Source organism: Drosophila virilis, chromosome X, assembly GCF_030788295.1.
Source record: "Drosophila virilis strain 15010-1051.87 chromosome X, Dvir_AGI_RSII-ME, whole genome shotgun sequence".
NCBI classification, from domain to species: Eukaryota; Metazoa; Arthropoda; class Insecta; order Diptera; family Drosophilidae; genus Drosophila; species Drosophila virilis.
The window spans coordinates 25,679,595-25,698,330 of NC_091543.1; the positions used below are offsets into that span (position 1 = coordinate 25,679,595).

The 18,736-nt window shown below is 45.2% G+C and overlaps 4 protein-coding genes across 9 annotated transcripts; all 4 read left to right on the forward strand.

Annotated features, from left to right (window-relative positions):
- The first annotated feature begins 47 nt into the window (after positions 1–47).
- On the forward strand, positions 48–1,544 carry Rab21 (RAS oncogene family member Rab21). The gene is made up of 2 exons (XM_002055167.4): positions 48–267; positions 340–1,544. The coding sequence occupies exons 1-2, from the start codon at positions 204–206 to the stop codon at positions 963–965; spliced, it is 690 nt and encodes a 229-aa protein (XP_002055203.1). The 5' UTR covers positions 48–203; the 3' UTR covers positions 966–1,544.
- Positions 1,545–3,322: 1,778 nt separating this feature from the next.
- Positions 3,323–5,332, forward strand: FucTC (alpha-(1,3)-fucosyltransferase C). The gene is made up of 2 exons (XM_032439667.2): positions 3,323–4,289; positions 4,346–5,332. Exons 1-2 carry the CDS (start codon positions 3,538–3,540, stop codon positions 4,779–4,781), a joined length of 1,188 nt encoding a protein of 395 aa, XP_032295558.1. The 5' UTR covers positions 3,323–3,537; the 3' UTR covers positions 4,782–5,332.
- Positions 5,333–6,576: 1,244 nt separating this feature from the next.
- On the forward strand, positions 6,577–11,658 carry stnA (stoned A). 5 transcript variants are annotated; one of them, XM_032439665.2, is made up of 4 exons: positions 6,579–6,640; positions 7,224–7,329; positions 8,944–10,227; positions 10,376–11,658. In XM_032439665.2, exons 3-4 carry the CDS (start codon positions 8,973–8,975, stop codon positions 11,656–11,658), a joined length of 2,538 nt encoding a protein of 845 aa, XP_032295556.1. In that variant the 5' UTR covers positions 6,579–6,640; positions 7,224–7,329; positions 8,944–8,972. The 5 variants fall into 5 exon arrangements, with proteins under 5 accessions (XP_015026476.1, XP_032295556.1, XP_015026477.1 ...); XM_015170990.3 differs by lacking the exon at positions 7,224–7,329 and having other exon boundaries at positions 6,577–6,640; XM_015170991.3 differs by lacking the exons at positions 6,579–6,640; positions 7,224–7,329 and adding an exon at positions 6,677–6,814.
- Positions 11,659–11,705: 47 nt separating this feature from the next.
- stnB (stoned B) lies at positions 11,706–18,394 on the forward strand. Of its 2 annotated transcripts, XR_004305027.2 has the most exons (7): positions 11,706–13,473; positions 13,538–14,804; positions 14,864–15,115; positions 15,176–15,357; positions 15,422–15,632; positions 15,938–16,251; positions 16,317–18,394. XR_004305027.2 is itself a non-coding variant. In XM_002055164.4 (6 exons), exons 1-6 carry the CDS (start codon positions 11,706–11,708, stop codon positions 16,080–16,082), a joined length of 3,825 nt encoding a protein of 1,274 aa, XP_002055200.1. In that variant the 3' UTR covers positions 16,083–18,394. The 2 variants fall into 2 exon arrangements, 1 of the variants encoding a protein (XP_002055200.1); XM_002055164.4 differs by having other exon boundaries at positions 15,938–18,394.
- Positions 18,395–18,736: the final 342 nt, after the last annotated feature.

Here is an 18,736-nt window from a genome sequence, read left to right on the forward strand (position 1 = left end):
ATCAGCTTGTGCCTGACATAATTATCGACAAGCCGCCACAATCTATCGGCGATTAGCTTGCAACTCTTCTAGACAATTTGACAAAAAATATATATATAAAAATATACATATATGAAAATAAAATCAATTACAAAATTCCAAGTGTGTCAGAATAACTCAATGTTTCGGAATCGCTTATTAAATTGCAAACGAGTGGACCTACAATGAGTTCGCGCAGAACGGGTGCTGGGCCCACGCTCAACTTCAAAGCGGTGCTGCTGGGCGAAGGTGAGTAAACCTCCAGTCGCAATTGGATGTCTCTGTGCTTTTTATATTTGTAAAGCGCTGCGCATTTTGCAGGCTGCGTGGGCAAAACATCGCTGGTGCTGCGTTACATGGAGGACAAGTTCAACACACAGCACCTCAGCACGCTGCAGGCTTCTTTCGTGACCAAAAAGGTAACACTGCCAGATGAGCAACGCGCCCAGCTAAATATTTGGGACACAGCCGGACAGGAGCGCTTCCATGCATTGGGGCCCATTTACTATAGAGGCTCGGATGGCGCATTGCTGGTGTATGATATCACCGATCAAGACTCCTTCCAAAAGGTCAAGTCTTGGGTACGCGAACTTAAACAGATGCGTGGCAGCGAGATTGCGCTGATTATTGTGGGCAACAAGACTGATCTTGAGGACCAGCGCGCCATTAGCTATGAGACTGCACTGCGCTATGCGCAGACGGTTGGCGCACAGTACGTAGAGACGTCCGCCAAGGAAAATGAGGGTGTCAACGAGCTGTTCGAACTGCTTACCCAACTGATGGTAGAGCATTATGGTAGTAAGCAGCAGAGCGATACCAATGCGTTGCGATTGCAAAATTCCAGATTGGCGCCCAATGCTGGCGCCATTAGCATCTCGGATGACGCCGAGGCGGATCAAGAGAATGGCCACGCAGCCGCCGCACACCGCTCCTGCTGTGGCATCTAGGCTGCCTGTCAGTCGTCGTCTATTGTGATAATACATATGTACTAGTAGATCTGTAATCGATGTGTATTTGTATATAATGCGTGTATTTATGTATCCCCCATACCATATAGTACCATGTACAATGTGTTGTTGGCATGTGTAGATAAGTATGATGTTATGAATTACCCATTTTGAAGGGGCATCCAAAACTCTGGTTTAGTATATTCCTTCTTTGTTTTTGTGTAACTCGTTACTTTAACTCTTGTTTTTCTTTTTTTTTTTTGTTTTTTTTTTGTTTTTGTACTTTTGGAAATTGTTAATTAAATCTTTTTGTATGCAACAGTCTATTAATAACTTGTGAACTTGTTAATTTCTTATGGCTGCGCCTACTTTATCTCTATAAGTATGTGGCGATAAGAAGGTTCAATAATCTGCAGGCGCTATTAAATTCACAAAGTGTCTCGTGACTCTTCATAATGGTTGCCGTACGAGACAAACAGCTTAAATACTCTGTAACAGGCGTTGTAGAAAATTAATTTGGGGTTATTTAGTTGTATTTTAGATACATTATACAAATATATTAAACATAAATTACCTTGAGAGCTTACTAAAATGAAATCATTTTATAATGGTACTAAATATATTTTAACGATTAATCTAGTTGAGTAATGGGCTTTGAATTAAAACCCAAAAATGTTTGTTTAACATTTAAAACGTTTTAAAAGTACACAGATTGTGCAGGTATTTCTTAAATTAACGAATTATTATTTAAGTTAATAAGTTACTTCCCATAATATGATATAAGTGGAAAAAAGTCGAGTCGAGTAAACAGAATTTTCAACATTCCAAGAAAGTTAAGTAATTATATAAGCATTATACATTGTTAAAACTTTTTGAAAAAAAAAACCATATAAATATGACATTACGGCCAATGGCCCATCATTAGGAGCTAATTTAAAATTCACCAAATTGCAGTGAAATGTTTTTTCCACAAGGTTGAAATGAATGCAATACATGGACGACAGAAGTCCATTAATGTAATGAACTAATGTTGTCAAAAGATTGCGCTTCAATTAAATGAATTCGTGGCTTACCAAATTAACCACGCATGTCCACGGGCATGTCATTTGACAAAAATGCGCTATAACATGCTATTTATTTGTACATGTATATATACGATACAGAAAAAGCCTTGTGTTCAAATTCTCAACTGTCTTGTTATTAATGCATTGTCAGCTGCCTTTTCATTTGGTGCGCTTGTTACAGGTGAAAAGCGCCTACCTAGCCGCTAATGGAATTGCTGCGGCAACTGTTTTTTTGTTTTTGAATCACGCCTAACGTCGGCACTGCGCCAAATAATTGAGATTCATTTTTATTGGAACCTTTTCGTTTACTTGGCATAATTGCATTGATCATGAAGCCGCTGCTCCTGTTCTTAAAAACGGGTCTCGTCTATGGATTCGTTGCGCTTTTCGCGCTGCTCTCGCACCTGCTGAAGAGATCAATTCGAGCGCTGCACTCGCTGGGCCAGCCATGAGACAGCACAAGGTGCGAAATAGTGCCAAGTAAATAATAAGTATAAGTAATTTCTGTGAAACTTATTCAATATGTTAAAATAAATATTTGCATTTACTAGATTGTAATTTTTCAACTCAAGCTATTTCTTTAATTAACAGTACTATAATTTAAAATATAATATTTTAAACTCAAAAGGCTGCAAAAAAAATGTATAAATTTAAGTGTACTTATTTTTGAATATACAGCTTATAGCTATATATTTGAAGAATTTGAGGTACTACTTCATACGCTTTTGAGAGAGTGGCTGCTTTCGAGATCTTCGATAAAGGGCAGCAGTACACTTAAGGTATATACTGATACATGTCTATCCATCCACATATCTATCTATCCACATATCCATTAGATAAGCTAGTTTTAAGCGCTTTGATTATGACAAGTACAAACTATCAGCCTAACATTATTATTTTAAAATAGCTCCGACTACTTAGACAATATCAATATAAGTATGTATACCGGATCCGAGATTACCCAGTCAGCTGCTTGATCCCGTCGGACTTTTCACAGTTAATTGCTTAGGTCGCATTAATTATAGATATTAATAAGAGAAAATAGGCTAAGTATCTACTAGATATTTTGCAATATATTTTCTAAATTGAACTTAAGTTAACCGTCTTGATGACAGCCGCACACACAGCTTATCTGCTATCGGGGCTCGGCCTAGCTAGCTATCAGCGCCATGTCGCATATAAATCTTTTTATCAACTATCACTGTGCCGGCACATTGGGCCAATATGTGAGTACATTTGCTTATTGTTGGCACAGCAATCAATAATGCCTAATCGTCAACACGTTCACAGGTAGAGTGCGTCAGGCCGCCCGACCACGATAAGGCCAAACACAATTAGCCCATGACACCAAAGAGGCACACAGGCAGGCAGGCGAGAACGGCCACTAATCGCTGTTAATCAATTGGTGGGGCGCGCACTTGGGCCTGAGCATGCTATCTAACGACCATGGCAATTGCCGATGACCGTTCGAGCGGGCTGGTTGTTGGGCCAACTAACGTGGCCGCAGAATGCGCCTGCAAATGCGCCGCACGCTGACGCTGCTGTTGCTCTGCGTCTTCCTGTTTGGAGCGCTAATTTACAAAATAATCACCTCACCGCTTGTGGATCAGAATGGCATATTGCGTGAGTATCTGGAGAAGAGGGCGGCCACGCGGCCAGCCACGCGTTCCATTTTGCTCTGGAGCAGCTTCTTTGGGGATAGGCGTTGGCAGCTGCCGTTTGATGCGCTGGGACCGGAACAATTTCGGGATGAGCTCAAGTGTCCGGTCTACCAGTGTGAGCTAAGCAATCGTCATGACTTCCTGCCCAGCCTGGAGCTCTATGATGCCATCGTTTTCCACGTGGCACAGCCGTTTCCGCTGCTTAAGCCGCTGCCCGCACGTCGTAGTCCACATCAGGCGTATGTCTTCGCACTCATGGAGCCACCGGGCGAGACTAAGCACCAGCTAAGCGATGAGCTTAATTTCTATAATCTAACAATGACCTATCGACTGGATTCGGACATTGTTTGGCCCTATGCCCAGCTGCTGGATGTGGAAACGGGCGCACCAGTGGCGCCCGGTCTACAGCCGCATTGGCGTGAGCCACCGGCACTGGGCAGCTGGAATGACAGCACCGTGTGGCGTCTGTGGCCAACAAAGACGAAAATGGCCGCTTGGTTTGTTTCCCACTGCAAGACGCTGTCAAAGCGCGAGCAGCTGGCTGCTGCACTGCAGCAGCACATCCAATTGGACATCTATGGCAGCTGCGGCAACCTCAAGTGAGTATTCAACTGAATCCAATGCCGGCATAAAGCTAATCCAAGTCATCGCTCAGCTGCGCACGGGGTGATCCGCGTTGTGATGATATGCTGGACACGGATTTCATGTTCTACCTGGCCTTTGAGAACTCGCTGTGCATGGACTATGTAACCGAGAAGCTATATGCTGCACTGCAGCGTCACATTGTGCCCGTCGTGTTTGGCGGCGCCAACTACACCCGATTTTTGCCGCCGCATTCGTACATCGATGCGGAACGCTTCGACAGTGTGGAGCAGCTGGCGGAGCATTTGCGTTTTGTCGCCGGCGATGTGCAGGAATACATGAGCTACTTCTGGTGGCGGCAGCACTACAAAATAGCCAACAGCTCGCCCTTCTGTGAGCTGTGCGCTCGGCTCCATCATCCCAGCTGGGCGCATAGAACGCAGATCTATGGCGATATACAGGCCTGGTGGTTCAACAGTTGTCGCCTCGCGTCCCACATACGATTCTGAGGAGCGCAGCAATAGCCGCCACATGAGACTGAAAGGAATGCAGCTATATGCGTGACAATGTGTGCAAGCGAGTCGAAATGATAAGATAATGATAGTGGATAGAGGATAGAAGAGAGAGCAACAAATGGACGGTATTTCGGCGTATCGTACTATATACTATATATGGCCATAATATCATTAGCTTTAAATTGCGTGTCAAAGGCGTACTTCACACGCCCATTGCACACACAATTCTCTCCAACTGGTTAATGCTGTCTTTGTTTACTTATCACGTCGAGCTCTTGAGTTTCCATATGTACATGCATAGTTCCTTATCACTATTTATACATTAATGAGAGGCTTTATTTACACGGATGTTTATAGGTATGTATATATTTTGTTATTTTGGGGTTGTTAAAACTTGTAGCTAATCAAACTATACCTGACTTTGTATACCTGCTTATCAGTGGGTTAAACTAGCTCAGTTGATTATGATACAACATTATCTTTCATACCTGTGCGCCATAAAGTTCTACATGTATGGTATAGATAAATATATAAATTTAATATGTCTTCGACTGTTATTAGTTTAGCTCATCTTTAGTCTGTAGTATATATACTTTGGTAGTTAGGTATAGAAAATAATAGTTAATAACTAAATCCAAATATTTGCTTGCATATAAAGTAAATTAAAAAAATGGAATTAAATTAAGGTCATAATCAGATAAGCCCTTATATTTTAACTGGACTTGAATATTACCCACATCCGGTTGAAATACAATATATCACTTGATATATTTGCTAATAATAGTAATATTAGTCATTCTGCAGTTCGGTTTATGAGTCAGACCAACTCGTTGCCTTTAGGTTCGATTCGAATTGCTGGTATTACACATTCTGGAGCTCAGGTTTTAGTGCAAATCTTGAAATGACACACATTCTCAAATTTAAAGAAGACAATTTAATTTCAAAATTTTTAACTGATCCTTCTACTGAAAACAAATATATATTGTTAGAGAAATGATTGAATATGGTGAAATATCTGTGGTTTGGGAGCTGGGACTTTCTCAAAAGCTATTTGAATTTAAGAAAATCATTTCTGAAAATAATTTGTTTAAAAATAAAGAAATTAAATGGATTTCCGGCTTCGAACAGGTTCGATTGAAGTAGAAACTAACTAACCTATAAATACCTTGGTATTCATCGGATACGAACCAGGTTATATAAATCATCATTGAAGCGGTGAAGCATATTCGATTCCTTTGTTGAAGCTTTTCGAATTAATTCAATTTAAGCTGTTTTTCCGCCTCAGGGCTGCGTAATGCGGTTTTGTTGCTTTGGCGTGACTCACGAGTAGCTCACGGGTCACCAGTCACGAGTCACGCGCACGCGCCTAGTCAAATGTCAAGTGTCAAAACCGATGAAAGCGATAACAATGACAGGACTTGATTTGTTGTTGTCTCTCTCTGCTGCCACCCCCGCATATTCTCACGCTCATGCATTCGCCCTCTCTCACTCTCCCTCTCTGTCTCGCTCTCGCTCTCGTTCTCTTTGCGAGCGTGAAAGCTTAAGTTGTTTTTGTTAAATAAGCTTATGCCTTCGGGCTTATCACGTCACAGCTTTCTGGCACAGCAGCAGCTCCCCACAGGACAAACGACGTCAGCTGTGTGCATGTGTGTGTGTGTGTGTGTGTGTGTGTGTGTGGGCACGTGTTCTTGTGTATGTATATGTGAAACGTTTTTGGTGCTCGCTATTCGCGCAGCTTTTTGCGGCAAAGCTTTTGAAGGATACCGCTGCGTTTGGCAGAAAAGCATTTCCTATGAGTTTTCTTGGCATTTCCATTCATTCTGTGCTAGATTTCCCGATAGTTCAAATCAGAGGTAACAGAGCAAAAAGCCATTCAAATTTAATATAAATAAAATCCAGCAAATACCGAACCAATACCCAAAAAAAAAAACACAATTAATATCTAAATAATAATTGATTTGCTCAATTTGGAGCTCAGAAATAGTTGTTTTTTTTAATTGTTCTTTAAAAGTGCGCAAGAGTGAGACGTAAGTTGCATAATTTTCAAATCAAAAGAGAAACAAGAAGCGAGCGGAGAGGAAAAACCCAATCAATTTGCACGATGCATTTATAATTATTTTCCTTTATTTACTTTTTATTCTTTGGAAAGTGTGAGTGCTCGAAAATCGCTGAGAAAAGCCAAGAAAAACTATCAGAAAACCGAAAGCTGATGAAGAAAAACTTTTTCATAACGTGTTTGGCATGTGAGCAAAAAAAAGAAGATTAAAAAAAAAAAACGTGTAACACGAACATTTGTGTGCGATTGTGTGTGTGTGAGATGTATGTGCGTAGGCGCGTTCTGCTCTGGACAGTACTAGTGCTCTCTTCCCTTCCCTCCCTGAACACTCTCTCTTCCCCTCTGCAGCAGCGTACCACATACTATATCTTTTTTTTCAGCCCTCCGCTCTGAGTGCGCCTCAGAACCATCGATTTTTCCGAGCTTTAACAAAAACGCCAGCAACACAACGGCAACAGCAAGAACAACAACAAGCATAAGAAAAAGGTACTACTGCCCCCCATTTTCATTGACGTTTGTCCTTTTTTTGCGTACTCTTATTTTGTGTAGCTGCCCCCCTTTGACGCATGTAACCAAGTGGCCTCAGCACCTTTTGCGTATTTCGTAATATTTTGAATGCTATTGCCTTTGTGCTCGACAATTTCCATTAAACGAATGTTGACAACTAGCCCTGAAATCTATTTGTTTCTATACACCCTTGAAGCTTACACTCGAAGAAAGTGTTTCTCAGATGCAGTGAAAGCTAACGCACTTTCAAGATCAGAGCGGAGAGTGTATCGGTTAGTGAAATGCTTAGTTCATCAGGCTGCAGAGCTTTTTTGCTTTTGACTATTGGTGGATATATTTTAAGAAAGGATTTCGTTTTAGTTTAATGTGTGAAAGTTAGTTTGTTGCAAAGTTCATTATAAGTATTTAAACAAATTATCACAATTTTAAAATGTTTTCGTCAAAATATAAATTTTACAGTGACAATTTGATAGACACTTCGGCTGCTCAGAAGTCCAGGGAATCCATTCACACTTGTGATAATATAAGTATATGTATATTATAACATAGATATAATTTATTTAATTTCACCTGATTAGTTATTAAACATTTTCGTCATGATTTTCCTTTAGGAAAATGAATAAAATATGGTAGCAATTAAGTTTTGTACAGAAAATCGTGACTTTCGAAGCAAAACACACATTTTCTTATATCGTAAGCACTATTTTAGATAAGATAAATGATTTATGTTGCATGCTGCGGGGCGGCGCAGGTGTTCAATTTCGTTTTCATTACCAATCGACCATGGACTACTGTCGTTTTGCCCAGTGTAGGATAAAGCTGTAATAGTGTTGCTGCTGTTGGTGTGTTTGTTGTAACCGCTGTGGTGAATTGTGGTGTGGTGAAAAAGCTCTACCAAGTGGCAAGTTCATGTGTAGGTACACAATTGTGTCAATCCGCTGCTCGGAGAGTGTCCGTGTGTGTGTGTGTGTGTGTGTCAAAAAAGTGTTTGAATTTTTCCATGCAACATTCGCAGTGGAAAGCCAATTGAGACAAGCAAATTAAATATACATATATCAAATATTTAATGAAAACGCACGATAACACCAGGAAAAGCGTCGAAAGGTTTTCGTTAAGTATTTCGGCAAATATTCTGGACATTGCGAGGGGTCAACGGTGCGGCGGTGAGTGCCTTCGTATCTAACCCATTGCCAAATAGAAAAATGCCTATTACTCATTCAATACATCGATATACATATATATATATATATATATATATGTGTATATAGATATATTTCGTATATATGAATGCGTACATTTAGCCAAATATACCCAAAAGTAGTGAGTCTTAAACAAAAAGCTTCCTTCAGTTTCTGCGTAGTTTGAATACTCTACCTGAGATGGGATGCTGCATCCGTTTTAATAATTTACTGTATATATGATTCGTAGCTTATATAATGCCCGCGTCAGTCCTCCTCGCCCTGTAGAGCACGTTTCAGTTAGATCCACATACACTCATGCATTTATATGGACGTATGTATGTATGTGCGTATACAGAATTTTGTACTAGATGTTTGTATGTGTGCCCGTGTGTGTGTGAATTTGTATTTGCAGACCGATCTCGATGTCTCCGCAATTAGATAATGCTTAAGTTACCAAAAGGCTTAAAAAAGAAAAAGAAGAAGTCGAAAAAGGACCAAGAACTCTTCACCGAAGAGGAGCTCGAGCAGTATAAGCGTGAGCTCAAAGCCAAACAGGAGGCTGCCGCCAACAAATCAGACGCTGGCGAATCGGACGCAGCATCGGACGTCGAGGGCGCAGCAGCCACATCCAGTCGATCAGCCGTTTCGGCAGCAACATCAGCCTTTGCGGCAACAGGCACTGCCCACGAGCAGCAGCAGCAGCAGCAGACCGCTGACGCTGGCGACGAAGAATGGGCCAAGTTTAAGGCGCTAACCTCAGGTGTCGATACTATATTACACAAGACACAAGACGAGCTCGATCGCATCAAGAAGGAATCCTTTTACCAACGCCTGCCCTCGGCAGCCGAAAAGAAGAAGCAGGAAGAAGAGGAGGCCGCACGACGTGAGGCGGCAAGACTCGAACGCGAACGTCAACTAGCCGCCGAGCGCGAGGCGAATCGCGACAAATTAGCGGAGGCCGTTGTCCAACTTTCCGACTCGGAGGACGACCAGCAGGACGAGGTCGATGACATCTTTGCCACTGACTACATCGAGGCAATTACCAGCGGTGAACTGCAACTAACTGCCGTACCAGATTCGCCCGTGCTTGATCTAGACGACGGACCCGATCCTTTTGATACCGCTTACGCGGAAAAGGTCATTGTTGGCGCCGACAAGGCCAAGGGCAACAAGAAACTCGTCAGTCTCGGTGCCGCCGTTGAGGTGCTCTCCGGCCGCGTCGATCGCGAACACGCGCTCGCCTTAGCCAATCCCAAGCGGAAGCTGCGCAAGGGCATACAGAATCTACTGCTCAGCGAAAGTGTTGAGCTAGCCGATCCCGAAGCGGATCTCTTAGCTCCCGAACCCCAGCATAATCTACTCGACGATCTCGTCGATGACGCGCCCGAATGTGTAGGACCCATTGACTTGAGCGTTTCGCTGCACTTGCATTTGATAAAGCCCCAGAAAGTCGACGAAGACGACGAGGAGGGCGACGAGGAACTTGGCCAGCTCAATCCCGATCTAGCCGAGTTTGATGCACTCAACGACGAGGAGGACGACGAGTTTGCAGAACTAGCAGCAGAATCTCTAACCAAAAAGGAGGAGGTTACCATAGTTAATCAGGTTCTGCTGCCGCCTGCGGAGATACTCGCCGAAGCCGCGGCAGAAGCCAGTTGGGCAGAGTTTGAACCCGAACCTGAAGAGCAAACATCAGGTAAGAGTTGAAATTCTTGTGCATAGGCGGCACAGAATCTCCTATGGAAAACTTAATCGATAACGCTCAGACAGAGAATCCTTCAAAAAGGAAACGCTCCTCTTATCCTTATTAAAAATTATATTTATCTAAGCTCATATCGTTACAGGTAAGCCGAAACGTCCACCGCCACCGGGTCGTCCTGCCACTGGACCGCACATTGTGCCCGGCGCTATCTACGTTAGCGACGACGAGGACGACGCCAATCTAGACGACGATCCGTTCAACACTTACTACGCGGAACAGGTGATCAAAAAGACAACTGTACTCGAAGAGGACGACGATTTCGATCCGCGTGCCGAGGAGCCAGTTGCCGATTCGAATTCACTAGCGGCACCAGGTCGTGACCTTTTGGCTGGCAGTGCAACCGATCTGAGCAAGGTTGTGCCTGCGCCACTTGCGCCCACGCTAAGCGTCGATCAGCAGGAGCAGGACTTTGATCCATTCGATACATCGGCCATCAACGCACTCGTTCAGCCCAAGGCAACAGAGTTGCGATTTCTGGAGCGTGAACTGCTTAACGAAACCGGCTCAAGCCTAAAGCACTCGCTGAGCGATCCGGACTTTGATCCGCGTGCAGGCCAGCCGGAGATCGTCGCGGCGCCAGTGCAAGTAACACAGATTTCCGCCCCGGAGCAGGAATTCGACTGTGCCCGCCGCAAATCATCGCTAAGCCTTAATATACAGGGCAAGAGCGTGGGCTTTTTGGTGCCCTCGCAGGATTTGCTAGCCGCTGGTAATGACGGTTGCCTTGGTGCCAATAAGAAGCCACTGACACCCTACTACGCGCCTGCTGCCCAGCCCATTGCCGAGCGCGAGTCGGAGGATCCGTTCGATACGTCGTATGTGCCCGAGGCCAAGCTCAGTGACATTGAGCTGAAGCATATTGAGGCCGATCTAATTACAGAACCAACATTGAAACACAGCTTATCCGATCCAGACTTTGATCCGCGCGCACCGCCCACACCCGTGCCAGCAGAGGTTCTGCTGGCCGTCGAGGAGAATATCAATATCAAGGTATTGACGCCCGCTCAGGAGCGCAGACGGCTGCCAAGCAACGTACAGCTGGACGAGGACCCGGATCTTGATCCATTCGACACCTCAATCGCAGCCAATTTACAGCCAGGACAAACGGAACTAAAGCTGCTCGAGAACGAGCTACTGCCCGATAGCGCCAAGCAGCCCATCACCGGAGTTCTTGATACTCAGAGTGACGCACAGGAGCTGGGACTGGGCGATAAGGTGCTGACGCCGTCGCTGCCCAACCGCACAACACAGGAGCTGCTAGAGCAGCAACAGGATATTGATCCTTTCGACACTTCCATAGCGGAGAATCTAGCGCCAGGCGAAACGGAAATCAAGCTCCTGGAGAGCGAGCTCATCGAGCGCTAAGCAAAGTCTGGAAACACAAACAACTCAAACGAAACCAAACAGAAAAGATGGCCAATCCGTTTTTGATGGACGACGACCTGGATAGTGGCGATGTGGCCGTGAATCCGTTTTTAGTGCAAACCGAACCAGACGCGGGCGAGTCGGAGAACCCATTCGGCGAGGCTGCGTCCAATCCGTTCGCTTTTGGTGGCGATGAGCTGGAAACGGAGGCAGAGCCTGTTGCTGACATCGATGCAGCCATGAGCTTCTTTGGCACCACCATCGAGGCCGAGGACGATGCGCTTAGTCTTAAATCAGCCGCCGAGGAGGACGATGAGGGGAAGAAGGCCGCTGCGCCACCACCGCGTCCACAGCCACCGCAAAGTACGCAGGAGCTAATACACACCGTCTCCAGCCAATTGGACGAGACAAGCTCGGAACTCTTGGGCCGCATACCGGCCACCCGCTCACCAAGTCCCGTGTCCATGCGCGACCTGCACTCTCCCAGCCCTACGCCCGACTCTGGGCTGGCCGACCTGCTCGATGTGGATGTGTCGGACAGCGGCTCCAGTGCACATAACCAAGCCATCGAGGCGGATCTCATGGGCGGCAGCATTGGGGCTCCAGCAGCTCCGTCGCCGCTTGACAATCCCTTTGGCGTGCCAACGGCGGTGCCCAGTCTGCAGGGCATGACGCCCATGCCTTCACCGGCCAAGCAGCAGCCACCGCGCCCGCCACCACCGCGCCCGGTGCCACCACGCCCAACGCCACCGGCTCACATACAGGGGCATGGACAGCAGCAGCCAGCGCCGCCGCAACGTCCACCGCCCCCATCTGCGCAGCCGGCTCAGGCCGCTGCCGATGCGGATGATCTGCTGGACATGTTTGGTAGCAGCAGCAAGCCGGCAAAGCCACCGCCGCCAAAGACCAAAGAGGATATACTTAGTCTGTTTGAGCAGCCAGCTGTGGCACCAGCGGTAGCTGCCAAACCAGATTTGCTCAACGATGATCTACCCGAGTCGCAGGCGGGCGGTGAACCCATTTTCACCTCGCTACTAATTCGGCCCGATGACAGCACCCATGACATTAGCTCACAGCCACAGCCGGCCACTGTGGCCACGCTCATAGCGGCTTCTCAGGAATCACTGCAACGGCAGCGGGCGCCTACGCCGGATATTGAGATTACAACCGTAGAGGATTTGCCGCGCTCCGATGACGAGGACGAGCCGATACCAACGCCGGTTGCACAGCCGCCGCCACAAGACGAGCCCGAGCCGAAACCGGAAGCGGAGCTGGAGCCGGAACAAGAGCCGGTGCCGGAGCCGGAGCCGAAACAGGAGGCCGTAAAGCAACAGCCAGAACAGGAACCGGAATCCGAAGAACCAATTCCCATAGAGTCGGACCAAAGCCCACCTACGGAGTCGGCGGCAACCGCACAGATTGTACACGAGTCCAACATAGTGCTGGGCAGCGATGAGCCGGAGCAAATGGACACTGGTCTGGACTTTCCTGGCCTGGCCAGCGGCCAGTTGTCCGCCAATCCCTTTGCCAGCCCCGAGGAGGAGGACGACCCAAGCTTTAGGCCGGTGCCGATTGTCAGCAACATCTTTGCTGTAGACGAGCCCGAAGTAGAGATGCCGCCAGAGGTACAGCCCCGCGCTGTGCCACCAGTTCCGCCACCAGCTGCCAGCTATGTGAGCAACATCTTTGCAGCAGAACCGGATGAGTTCGATGCATTCTCGGCCAAATTTGACTCGGTGAAAAAAGACAACATCAGCATACTCGACGGCTTTGGAGGAGGGGGATCGGGAGCTATAACCCCCACGGGTGGTGATGGTAAGTAATCGAACCATCCAAGTCCATGGCTTGTGGGACTCCGTTGATTTATTGTCTCTTGTAGCTTGGGGCGACAGCGCCTTTGGTTCGTCCACGACAACGGCAAATGCCTTTGGCGAGGTCAACTCGGCGGACGATGGTTTCGGGAATGAGGATGACGATTTCTATGCCATGCAGGCGCCGGTTCGTGCCGACTCCGTGGAGTCCGTGGACAAGGAATTCAGCGTGGTCATCAGACCAAAGGCGGAGGGCGCGTCTGGTGTGGCACCGCAGCTGGCGCCACCGCCGCCACCAGCGCGAACAATGGTGCAGGCAACGGCCGATCCGACAACCATATCGCCACCAGCGGCGACAGTGAATCCGTTCGAGGATGTAACTGGTTTCCCGGCACCGTCGGCCACGGAGGGTAGCATAAAGCGCACAGACTCGCAGGATACGCCACAGACGCCTCTGTTTGACGAGGATGTGTCGCAGCCACTGGAAGAATTCCCGCGGCTGAATTACGTTGGCCCCGGCTGGGAGATGCAGCTGCGTCAGCCCAACAAGAAGAAAATCACGGGTCAGCGTTTCTGGAAGAAGATTTTTGTGCGACTGGTGGTGCAGAACGATGTGCCGGTGGTCCAGCTGCTCAACCAGGCCGGCGACAAACAGCCATTCCAGGAGCTGCCGCTGCAGCCCTCCTATTCGGTGTCCGAGATTGGCGCCCAGCAGTACGATCAGTTTGGCAAGATCTTCACCATGAAGCTCCAATATATATTCTACAAAGAGCGGCCCGGCGTCCGACCCGGCCAGGTGACTAAAGCAGAGCGCATTACCAACAAGCTGACCAAGTTCGCACAATATGCCATCGCTGGCGACTATGAGGGCGTCAAGGAGTTTGGCAGCGATCTCAAGAAGCTCGGCCTGCCTGTAGAGCATGCACCGCAATCATCGCAGCTCTTCAAGATCGGCTCCATGAACTACGAAGACATGAAACAGTTCTCCGTTTGCATTGAGGAGGCCCTTTTCAAGCTGCCAGCACTGCGCGAGCGCGCGCTCACCTACAAAATGGAAGAAGTACAGGTGACGGCAGTCGATGAGATCACAGTCGAGCAGGACTACGAGGGCAAGATACTGAAGCAGATAGCGCGCGTACGCCTTTTCTTTCTCGCCTTTCTCACGGGCATGCCCACAATTGAGCTCGGCGTCAACGATATGTGGCGCCAGGGCAAGGAGGTGGTTGGCCGACATGACATCATACCCGTGGCCACCGAGGAATGGATACGTCTGGAGGCTGTCGAATTCCATAGCGTTGTCAATCAGCAGGAGTACGAGCGCACACGCACCATTAAGTATGTGTCAAGATGGTTGACGGTTGCTACCACGTTATCTAAGTCCTTTGTTCCTGTAGGTTCCAGCCGCCAGATGCCAACTACATTGAACTGCTACGCTTCCGTGTGCGTCCGCCTAAGAATCGGGAACTTCCGCTGCAGCTGAAGGCCACCTGGTGCGTTACCGGCAACAAGGTGGAACTGCGCGCCGACATACTTGTACCAGGCTTTACCTCGCGTAAGCTGGGCCAGATACCCTGCGAGGATGTCTCAGTGCGTTTCCCCATACCCGAGTGCTGGATTTATCTGTTCCGCGTCGAGAAGCACTTCAGGTGCGCCTCGTGATCTGCTTACAAGCGATTGTAGCTCAAATCTAACCTATGCTTTCACAGATACGGTTCCGTGAAGTCGGCACATCGACGCACTGGTAAGATCAAGGGCATTGAGCGCATATTGGGCGCCGTGGACACGCTCCAGGAGTCGCTCATCGAGGTGACCTCCGGACAGGCCAAGTACGAGCATCATCATCGCGCCATTGTCTGGCGCTGTCCGCGTCTGCCCAAGGAAGGTCAGGGTATGTAGTGGACCATCAATTAGCCCCAGTTCCTGCTCATGCTCAGCACTTGAACTCTTGACAGGCGCTTATACCACACATCAGCTGGTCTGCCGCATGGCACTCACATCGTATGACCAAATACCCAGCGAACTGGCGCCATACGCATTCGTGGAATTTACAATGCCCGCCACGCAGGTCTCGCATACCACCGTGCGCTCTGTGAGCGTGCAGGACTCCGATGCCGATGAGCCGCCGGAGAAGTACGTCCGCTACCTAGCACGGCATGAGTACAAGTAAGTACCAGACGAGCTGCTGACTAGAGATGGGTGTGGACCTTGCTTTTTATAAGCACGAGTAATACCTAAGCCAATTATTGGACAATAACTGAATATAGCAGCTAATCGCACACCAATATCAGGCGTTCATGCTTTTTATATGCAATACCAAAATATGATGTGGGCTGAAACGTACAGACTATTTTGTATTAGGTCATATTTCGTGCTCGTGCCTCCGTGTCCATCTCTACTGCAGATCAACAAGTTATTGTGATCTCATTTTTTATCTTTCTCTCTCTGTCTCTCTTTTTCTCATCATTTAGAGTTGGCATCGAGACCACGCACGGCGAGTCCACGAATGCGTATTTGGCGGCAACGCGACCCATACGCGAGGAGCCCGCCACTGTGGCCGCGAAGCCGGCTGCCTCGCCGGTGCCACCCAGTGACTCGGACTCGGACTCAAACTAAGCAATTGCTGAGTGCCAGTTGAACGATTTGGTGGTTCTGTAGATAATTTCCTTGGGCGCAAACAACGCCAAAGCACTCCACCCTCAGCATTCGGTATTTGGTTTTCTTTCGTGTTCTCATCGTATATTAATTTGATTTGGCATGCTCCCAGTGGACTCGATTTGTATCAGTTGAGTGCACTGCGAGCAGTTCAAATATATATTTGTAATAATGATTAGTTGACAATAAATACAGGAAAAGCAACACACACACACATGAAGATCGCTTGTGGAACGGATAAGGAAATATCAAGAATTAATAAGATGGATGGTCCAACGAAAGGTATCGAGCATATAGATGTAGCTGTGTTCGGGTCCTATTGAGTCTTCGGTTCTATATTGCAAGCCCATACTAACCATTATACTTACCTATATGTAATCATAACAAATAATTAACAATGTTAATCAAGCGACCAAAGCGAGCGAGACGATCGTATCGTGCTTAAAGTCAACCCATACATATGCATAGGAATAATGGTTAAACAAAAGCATCTAAAAACAAAACAAATACATATACATGCATATATACATGCTTATACGTATATATATGTATACATAAATCGAAAGTTCATAGTTATAACCTTTAAAAAGATGTTACATACATATGCATATATACTTTAAGCCAAGTGGCAAGACATAAGAAATGAAAAGCAATTTCGCAAAACATCGTTCAACTACGATTTAAGATTACGTTGAAGAAATTATTCCAAGCAACATCAGCTACCCGATCAGCAACTACTTTTACTAAAGAACTACTCTAACTTATGAGTTGTTCGCAACTGTACATCTACCAAAACTGGGTCAACAAATGGGTGTAAGCAAAGAGGCGACAGGCCAACGCACACACCTATAATAACAAAACACTAACACTCACACACAGACACACACACACACACACACACATACTATTAAACACTGAACAAAATAAGCATACATATTTAAAGCTACGTTTAAATTAATGTGTTTACGCCTAAAAGCACAGTTGAACCTAATGGAACATTTGAGTGCAGCAAGGACATGCCGATGTTGGAAAGTGCTTTGCAAATTGGAAGTTTCCAACACTAATAGGATGGCAACTCTAAGCAGCGCATGATCATCGTTCAACTAAGCTCATCAAATTGAAAACTAAGCAAACTGCAACTGCAACTGTAACTGTAAAACTATCCATAGTATATTTAAATGTCAAAGCAAAAATAAACTAAGCTTTATAAAACCAATTGATTTAAATTTATAAATGAATTCAATTTAACTTCAAGCAAAACGGAAATGCATATTCAAATGTTATTGTTGTGAATCAAACTAAATTATATATTCAAATAGATAAATAACTTAAAAACAAAAAAAACAAAAAAAAAAAAAAACAAAAGCAAAATGATGAAAAGATTAAAGCAACGTAAACTAAATGCATATAGAGAAAGCATATTTGTTAAATGGAAGCAAACGTTTATAAACCAAACTACATACATATATGAACAAAAAAAAAAAAAAATACCAAAAACAAAAGAGAAGAAAATATAGATAAATATATATAAATACATACAAAGGATATATATAAACATACAGTGCATATTGATTAATTGAGTTTAATAGCTGAAATTGCAAAATAGATTTGTTAATTTAGTGTTAAATATACATACCTAACTTTCCAGACGCCCATCTTTGTTTAACTCGAAATCCTGCCTCCCTCCGCCAACACAAAAATGTATTCACATATTTTGTTGCTTCCTTATTTTTTTTTGTTTAACACATACAAATAAAATATATACACACACACACAAACACACACTTAATGTGGAAAGAAAAAGAAGAACAAGTAGCGAAAAGAATAAAAATTAAATCATGCTATATAAATATACACATATATATATTATAATATAAATTAATGCCCCCTATATGTATATTGTGAGTCCCTAGGAATTATGAGCTAAAATATCTCATTTATTGTATTGTATGTTATTTAATTTACCTACGTTTAAACATTATATATATATATATACACATAATATATATACTTATATGTATCATAAAAAGTGCAAGAAAAATCAACAACAACAAAAATGAAATGCAAAGAAAATCGAGATAAACCTTCCCCCTAAACCCGGAATGACAACTTTCACATGTTATATATTATATATACATATACATAAATGGTATTATCCGATGAACTAAATTCAATATACTGATTATTATGAGCGGAAATCGACGCAAAATGCAGTATGATGGAAAATTAACTAGTCAAATGAGAAAATAAATATTGAGAAACCTACAAATTTAGCCATAAACTTGTTTTTAATTCAAGCCAAACCCCAAATGCTTGTAAGTATTAAATCATTTGTAATAATTTGATAGAGATATTTTTTTTTGTAATTTAATTTTTTTTTTTTTTTTGTTAGCGTCCTTTGCTGCACTCTTCGGCTGTAGTTGGAAGCCATTTATCATGGAGTTGGCTCTAAAGCCCAGCTAAATCTGGCCAGCATCTACGACTGTTGCAATCAGTGCACATGTGCACAGATTTACCACTCGAAATCCTCGTAAAATATTATGCTCAACTTTCGTCTAAACATCTCAAGTGCTGACCTCACAGCCAATGGCTCCCTTCACGGCACAACTTTGTCT